The sequence below is a fragment of the Choristoneura fumiferana genome, chromosome 10, assembly GCF_025370935.1.
Source record: "Choristoneura fumiferana chromosome 10, NRCan_CFum_1, whole genome shotgun sequence".
Lineage (NCBI taxonomy): Eukaryota > Metazoa > Arthropoda > Insecta > Lepidoptera > Tortricidae > Choristoneura > Choristoneura fumiferana.
The window spans coordinates 8,727,046-8,735,747 of record NC_133481.1 but is presented as its reverse complement, the minus strand read 5'-3'; the positions used below and the strand labels follow the sequence as shown (position 1 = coordinate 8,735,747).

The window sequence follows — 8,702 nt, the reverse complement described above, 5'->3', positions numbered from 1 at the left end:
TATTATTATTTTTTTATTTATTTGCCAATAAAAATTACAGTAGTGAACAATTGTTTTCACTGTTGCTATTTCATTTCCTCGCCATCGAAGTGAAAAGCAGAGTGTAAAACTCGAGCATTAAATCCATTTTCCCCTCGACGTGTCTATCCACCCTCGCCGTACCGGCTCTGGTGGCTATATGAACGTCTTGGGTAAAATGGCTCGTTTTATGCTCTTGTTGTACAATCTACTATTTTTTACATGTAAACAGTGTATGAACATAGCTCAAAACTTAGTCTTCACCTAACAATAAGTTTAAATCATGACAAGCCAAGAAAGAGACAAATTGTTGAGGAAACGTATTATTTAGGGTTCTGTAAACACAATCATGCTGTTGACAACTAAATAACGTTTAAGATATGAAAAACAACAATAATTTATATTTAAAAACGTATCAAATCCTAATGTGTTCAAAACACAAGCCTAGATACTTATTTCTCAAAGGGCCGGCAACGCATCCGTAACCCAGCTTAATTTATGGATGCCTATGGGCCGCGGTAATTGCTTTCCATCAGGTGACTCGCCTGCTTGTTTTCCCCCTATCATACAAACAATGTAAATATCTTCTTGGATTTTAATAATAATCTATGAACAAATATATTCAATTTCTGTTTCACCGATAGTCATTTATTTCATTGATAGAAATGTGAAACGCTGTCATGACACCTAAGTTTAACACATTCGCTGCCGCATTTGCTATGCGCTACGCTCGTAGCGCGTAGCAGCGTTTTTCCGCTTTGCAGCGAAAACTGCCTACGAACAGAGAACGCGCCTAGCGTACTCTTGGCACTGAATGTGTTAACGGTCAAGTAGAACGATATAATTGTACGTTATTTGACGCTGTCTTTTCGTCCAAAATTCCTCAGTACCTTATAAGACGAAAGTCTTTAACCAATATGTGTTGCCAGTGATGACATAAGGATCCGAGACGTGGTGCTTCACTATAGGCCTTATAAATAGGCTCAGAGTTGCTCAGCGAGTTATGGAGAGCTACGCTTGGGGTTTCTCTACGGGATCGAATTAGAAACGAGGAGATACGTAGAAAAACAAGGGCCACCGACATAGCCAAGCGAAATTAGCTCGTTGAAAAAGAAGAAAAGAGAAGAAGAAGGTGAGATGTGGCAATGGGCAGGCCATATAACACGGAGAACAGATGGTCGTTTGGGCCGAAAGGTTCTCGAGTGGAGAAGCGCGGCGTAGGACGTCCAACAACGAGATGGACGGACGGTTCACGGTGGATGCATACCGCTTCCAAACGAGGCAACTGGAGGTCTATGGGGGAGGCCATGTCCAACAGTGGGCGTCCTTCGTCTGATATGATGATGATTACACTCTTATAATCGAGATGTGCTTAAACACCCGTTCCGTACCTGAATAAAAATGTAGTTCTTTGAATCAAGATAGAAGTTTTAAAGTTCTACTCTAGCTGACAAAACTAATGTACTACGAGTTTGTTGCGGACAGCCCCGAAACTAGAATAATATAGTTTAAGAATACAAATAAATAGCTGTTAAATATAGAATAAGTAGAATAATTAGGTTAAGAATCATTGTAAATAGTAGAATAAGTAGTTTAAGAATCAAATTGTAGCGAAATCGATTAGTAATAATTAAAAAAGCGAAAACCCAAGTAGCGATAGCGAAAATTCCCCGGTAATTCAGTGCGTTTGTGATTTGGGTCCACCAATCACAGCGCCTGGATTATCGGGGAATTATAGCCAATCACGGGCGGGCTTATACCCCGGCCGCGGGGGTATAAATACAGGCCCGCCCGCAGCGATAAGGCAGTTCGACGCGGACAGCGACCCGAAGCGCTCCTCTCTACGAAGCCTACAGCGAGCAAGCGACCAGCGACCAGCGACCAGCGAAGCGAACCGACCCCTGCTATTCCAACGGACCTCCGATTGCTGCCTTACCGACCGACCACCGCGATTTCGAACCGGACTCCGATTACCACCGCGAATCGACGAACGAACCAGTACAATAAATACAGTCCACTTATCGAAGGTGTTTTCGTTGCCCTACTCCCGTCGTAACGACCGCAGAGGACTGCGGAGCACCTCCCGCTGTGAACCCGAGCTGTCTATCGACGACAGTGTTTGGTCCTTCGAGCCGGATCTGAAGACATCGACTGAAGATGGTGGTAACCCGATCTCAGGGCGACCGCGAAGAGCGCCGCCACACCCCGCCGCCCGAAGAACAAACCGCCGCCGAACGAGCTCCGACGACGACCGCCGCTGCTACTGCCACGACCACCGCTGACGACATCTGGCAACAGCAGTTGGAACGCATCGTCCGCCGCGACGCCGCCTCGCCCACGGTACTTCCTCGCGCCGAGACGCGGATGACGACACGCGAGCCGCCGCGTGACCTCGCCATCGCCGCTACACGTCGCGACGCCGTTTACTTTCCCCCGCTCACCCGAGCCGGGGAGGGAGCCATGAGCATGCAGCCGATCCGATCGACCGAAGAGGACTACTACCGCCTAGGGGGGAGCTGGGCGCGCAGCCCGGCCGCATCCCCGATGAGGCGCAACTCGGCGGCCGTGGGGGGAGCTGGGCGTGCGGCCCGGCCCCGGTGAGGCGCACCTCGGCGGCCGAGGGGGGGAGCTGGGCGCGCAGCCCAGCCACACCGCCGATACGGTGCAACAGCGAGGCCATGGGGGGGCAGCGTGCGTGCAACACAACCCGCAACTTGAAGCCATCGAGTACTCCCCCCACACCCAAATGGGGGGAGGAGAGCAGCCAACAATGGACTGGGCTGCCAACCAGGAGCGACCACAACGAGCCGTCGCCTTTTATGAACAACCGGCGGCGATGCAAGCCGGTGCGAGGTCGCCGGTACCTTCACATGCATCAAATGCAACGGCGATCCGTATCCGGCTTGCTGAAGAGGAAGCCGAAGAGGAGCTCCTGCGCATCAAGCAGCAAGAACTGGAGCTGCAAAAGGAGCGAGTGAAGGCCAAGCTACGCCAGAAGCTGGCTAGCATCGAAGCGGAGTCACAAGCCGGGAGCATCACCGGACCACACGCGAAGGTGGATGACTGGCTACGGCGCACCGCGGCGGATCAACCGACGCCGCCACCACCGAAGCACGAGCCGCGGCGGCGCTCACCGCCGCCCCCGTTCGAACCGAAGCGACGCAATTCGCCGCCAGCTACACCTGCTCGCGAACGAAGTGCAAGCGGACAACGCGGGATCGAGAAGCTCGCCGAGGCCCTCGAAAAAATGGCACGAGTGCGTCCGCCGCCGAGGCAGGTCTACGAGTTGCCTGCTTTCTCCGGTGCGGCGGGCGAGTGGCTGCCGTTCCAGGCTGCCTACGCCGAATCGACGCGCGCGTATAATTTCACGCCGCATGAAAATATGGCGCGGCTGCGCTCCTGTTTGCGCGGAACTGCGCGCGAAGCGGTGGAGGCGCTGCTCCACACCTCGGCCAACCCCGAAGCAGTAATGACGACGCTGCGACAATGCTTTGGCCGCCCCGAAATTCTGGCCACCAAAGCACTCGACGACCTCAAGAAGCTGCCGCGCCTGGGGTCAACTGCCACCGAAATCAACGCGTTTGCAGTCAAATTGCAAAACATCGTCAGCGTGCTGTCATCAATCGACCAGCACGGCTACCTCGCCAGCCCCTTGCTGGTACGCGACGTGATGGAGAAGCTCAGCCCACATCTACGGTCACGCTTCGGGGACTTCGCATCGGAGCAGATGACCATGGAGCCACAAATCATTCTGTTGTCGCGGTTCCTCATGCGCGAGGCCGACCGCGCCCTGCGTTTCTCCTATACAACGGTGGAAGCGACGGCAGCCGCCGCCGCCACTACGCTGACGTTCCGAAGGGATGCTGCGAGGCCAGCACCCCGTCCGACGCCGATGCGCGGCCCCACCCCTCGGGCCGCGCCGCGAGCGCCCGTCTACGCCACCGAGGGCGATGACGCGCGCCGCTGCCTCTGCTGTGGAGGCGGTCATCCCACCACGAGATGCAAGCGCATCACCAACATGGAGGTCAACGATCGCTGGCAGTGGGCACGCGACAACCGCGTGTGCTTCCGCTGCATGGACCAGCAGCACCGCCGCGAAACCTGCCGAGCCCGCACCTGTGAAGTCAACGGGTGCCGGCATGTGCACCATCCATTGCTGCACGCGAGCGCGGCAAAAGTGCCGCGCCACCCCGAAGCGAGACGCGAGCGGACGCCGCCCGTGGGCAGGCACCGCAGTCCCCAACGACATTGGCGTCCGAGCCCACTGTTGGGCCGGCGCCGATCCCCGAAAAGCAGACGGTGACTACGGTCAGCAACGAAGACGGCAAGTCACCGGTCCTGCTGAAGATGTGCCGAGTCCGCGTCAGCGGACCCAGCGGCACCGTCGACACCTTCGCACTGCTGGATGACGGGTCAACGGTGACGCTCATCGACGAAGACCTGGCGCGCACGATCGGAGCCTCGGGACCGGCGGTGCCAATGCAAATGAGAGGCATCGCCAGCAACACCGAGCTGCCGAACAGTCGACGTGTCAACATCACGGTGCAGGGCCACGGTGAGGCCTACAAGATCGCCGCCCGCACCGTCGACAACCTCCGGATCCACACACAGCGACTGGGTCAGGAGGTTACCCGGTACCGCCACCTTAGTGGGCTGAACGATGCCTGCTACGACGAAGCCATTCCGCGTCTCCTCATTGGCGCGGACAATTGGCACCTGATGCTCGTCCACGAGACACGGACGGGCAAGCGACGGCAACCAGCAGCGGTTCGGACGGCACTGGGCTGGGTCATTTACGGCTCAGTGCCCCGGGCCATTCGAGCGGGCGGCCCGACCGAGGATGTGCTCTACGTTTATAACGTACGCGACGACGCCACCGACAAGCTAGTTCAGCGACATTTCGCCATCGACGCGCTGGGCGTGTCGCTGGCCACGAAACCACGACCAGCCGAGGAACGGGCGAAACGACTCTTCGAAGCAACAGTGAAATTCCACGGCGATCACTATGAAGTCGGTCTGCCGTGGATAACGGACGAGGTGCAAACGCCAGCGAGCTACGCGACGGCACTACAGCGCTTCAAGGGCATCGAGCGCAAGATGCGTCGCGACGCAAACTTCGCGCAAGAGTACGCGGCACAGGTCACCAACCTAATAGCGAAGGGCTATGCGGAGCCCGCCACCGAGGCAGATGCGCGCCACCCGCGCGCTTGGGTGCTGCCCCACTTTGCCGTGCGGAACCCCAATAAACCAGGGAAGCTCCGCCTGGTTTTCGACGCAGCGAGCCGCAGCCAGGGCCGCTGCCTTAACGATTTCCTGCTGGAGGGGCCCGACCTGCTAAAGTCCCTTCCGGGCATACTACTACGGTTCCGGGAGGGCCGCTACGCAGTAACGGCAGACATAAAAGAAATGTTTCTCCGAGTGAAGATTAGACCGGAAGATCGCCCGGCGCAGCTGTTCCTATGGAGGGAGCCGGGCGAGAATCAACCCAAGCTAATGAAAATGACTTCGATGATCTTCGGAGCAGCAAGCTCCCCTTTCCTGGCGCACAGCGTGCGCAACCACAACGCCGAGCGCCATGCGCCGGAATTCCCGCAGGCACTATACGCGATAACGTCGAGCCACTACATGGACGACCTAGTGGACAGCTACGCGACCGAAGAAGAGGCCGTGGACGTAGCAACGGCCGTCAACGAAGTCCACTTACGAGCCGGCTTTGAGCTGCGCGGGTGGAACACCAATTCCCCGAAACTCGAACGAAGAATCGAACCTGAACTGCGGGCAACAGCGCCCGCAACACTAGGCCTGAGTGAGGGGCCGAAAATACTGGGGCTCATCTGGGACCCAAAAAGCGACACACTCGGGTTCAACACCGCAATGAACCGGGTGCCGAAAGAGGTGCGCGAAGGAACGCGCACACCAACGAAGAGAGAGGCCTTGAGCGCGGTGATGTCAGTTTATGACCCGCTCGGGCTCCTATCGCCCTACACAATCACCGCCAAGGTGACCCTTCAGCAGTCGTGGCGCAAACAGGCGCCGTGGGACGAGCCGCTGGACCTGGAGGACGGCGGTATTTTCATCGAGTGGGCTCGCGGTCTAGCCGCCGTAGCGGCACTGCAGCTGGAGCGGTGCTACGCGGTGGGCCGCCACGAGCTGCACGCCTTCACCGACGCGAGCGAGAGCGCCTACGCCACGGCCATCTACCTCCGGACGACAGACGCCTCCGGAACCGTGACGGTGGCTCTGGTGGCGGGAAAGGCGAAGGTGGCCCCGCTGAGGCAGCAGAGCATTCCTCGTATGGAGCTACAAGCGGCTCTGATCGGGGCTCGGCTGGCGGCCACAATCATAGCGGAACAACGACTTACGATCGAGCGCGTCGTATTCTGGACGGATTCACGCACTGTCCTGGCGTGGATTCGCAACGACGCAAAGCGCTATACACCCTTTGTGGCGCATCGACTTGGTGAGATCGCCGAGATAACCCGCCCCGAGCAATGGCGGTGGGTGCCGACAGCAGCAAACCCGGCGGACGACGCGACGCGGGCGGACAGTGCCCGCCAAATACTCCGGCTGCGTGGCCGCATCAACGCCGCGCCGGTGCCGGACGCGACGAAGAGGCCGGTCATCCTAAACGGCCGCCACCCGTTCGTGAGCCTTCTAATCGAGAAGGCGCACCGCGACGCCCACCACTCATCGAACGAACGGGTGGTCAACGACCTGCGGCAGCGACTGTGGGTGCTGCACCTTCGCCCCACGGTGAAGAAGGTAGCGCGCGCTTGCCGCACATGTGCTGTGCGGCGCTCGACTCCGCGCCCACCAGCGATGGGCGATCTACCGCGGGCCCGCATCGACCCCTACAGCCGGCCCTTCACTAACTGCGGGGTCGACTACTTCGGCCCGCTGACGGTCACGATTGGGCGGCGCCACGAAAAGCGTTGGGTAGCGCTCTTTACCTGCCTGACGACGCGCGCCGTCCACCTGGAGATCGTCGCGAGCCTCTCTACGGACTCCGCCATCATGGCGCTGCGGCGTATGGCGGCTCGACGAGGTTGGCCCCGCGTCATGTATAGTGACAACGGTACATGCTTCCGCGGGGCCGACACGGAGCTTCGCGCCGCCTACGAGGAGTGGCTGCCCGAGCTCCGCGACATCGGACTGCGACACCGCATGGAATGGCGGTTCATCCCTCCTGGAGCTCCTAACCAGGGGGCGCCTGGGAGAGGTTGGTGCGGTCAGTCAAGACCGCACTGACCGCCACACTCTTCTCACGGGCACCAAAGGAAGAGGTGCTCGTGACACTGTTGGCGGAGGCTGAACAGACCGTCAACGCGCGACCGCTGACGCACGTGTCGGTCGACCCCTGCGACGAGGAGGCGCTCACGCCGAGCCACTTCTTGCTCGGCGGCCCGGCAGGCACCCCTCCCACCGGCACGTGCGACGAAGCTGACCGAAGAGCCTGGCGTGCTAGCCAAGCGCTAGCCAATCATTTCTGGGCCCGCTGGGTCCGGGAATACCTGCCAACTCTCGCCCCCCGTCAATCTCCGAGCGGGGGCGAGCGACCGCTGCAAGTCGGCGACGTCGTCATCGTCGTCGACTCCAACCTACCACGCAATGTGTGGCCCCGAGGCGTCGTGGAAGCAGTCTTCCCTGGACCTGACGGCGGCATCCGGAGCGCGGACGTCCGCACCAAGGGAGGAGTGTTCCGGCGCCCTACGACGCGACTGGCTGTCCTCCCGACAAAGGACGAAGCCTCCCCTGCGGATTCGGCGGGGGAGAATTGTTGCGGACAGCCCCGAAACTAGAATAATATAGTTTAAGAATACAAATAAATAGCTGTTAAATATAGAATAAGTAGAATAATTAGGTTAAGAATCATTGTAAATAGTAGAATAAGTAGTTTAAGAATCAAATTGTAGCGAAATCGATTAGTAATAATTAAATAAAAGCGAAAACCCAAGTAGCGATAGCGAAAATTCCCCGGTAATTCAGTGCGTTTGTGATTTGGGTCCACCAATCACAGCGCCTGGATTATCGGGGAATTATAGCCAATCACGGGCGGGCTTATACCCCGGCCGCGGGGTATAAATACAGGCCCGCCCGCAGCGATAAGGCAGTTCGACGCGGACAGCGACCCGAAGCGCTCCTCTCTACGAAGCCTACAGCGAGCAAGCGACCAGCGACCAGCGACCAGCGAAGCGAACCGACCCCTGCTATTCCAACGGACCTCCGATTGCTGCCTTACCGACCGACCACCGCGATTTCGAACCGGACTCCGATTACCACCGCGAATCGACGAACGAACCAGTACAATAAATACAGTCCACTTATCGAAGGTGTTTTCGTTGCCCTACTCCCGTCGTAACGACCGCAGAGGACTGCGGAGCACCTCCCGCCGTGAACCCGAGCTGTCTATCGACGACAAGTATAATGTAGGTACAGCTGCACACAAATCACACTGCCCTTGTTTCTGAAACCTCACAAAGGAAACAAGTTATTGTGATTCTATGTTGTCAGACATCAAAATGTCTCTTAGACGTAAATATAATATGGCTTTATTTTCGTAATAACTCTGAGCTGACAGGTAACGAACAATGGACATTGTCAATTTGATATTTTTGGCAAGGCAGCAATGGTATCATTTACTTGTTGGTTGTTCCTCTATAAAAAATAATTATTAAGAGACACGT

At 57.3% G+C, this 8,702-nt stretch overlaps 1 protein-coding gene across 1 annotated transcript; it reads left to right on the top strand.

The window, feature by feature from the left end:
• The first annotated feature begins 4,365 nt into the window (after window positions 1-4,365).
• Window positions 4,366-7,817, top strand: LOC141431743 (uncharacterized). The gene is made up of 2 exons (XM_074092920.1): window positions 4,366-7,180; window positions 7,222-7,817. The coding sequence occupies exons 1-2, from the start codon at window positions 4,366-4,368 to the stop codon at window positions 7,815-7,817; spliced, it is 3,411 nt and encodes a 1,136-aa protein (XP_073949021.1).
• Window positions 7,818-8,702: the final 885 nt, after the last annotated feature.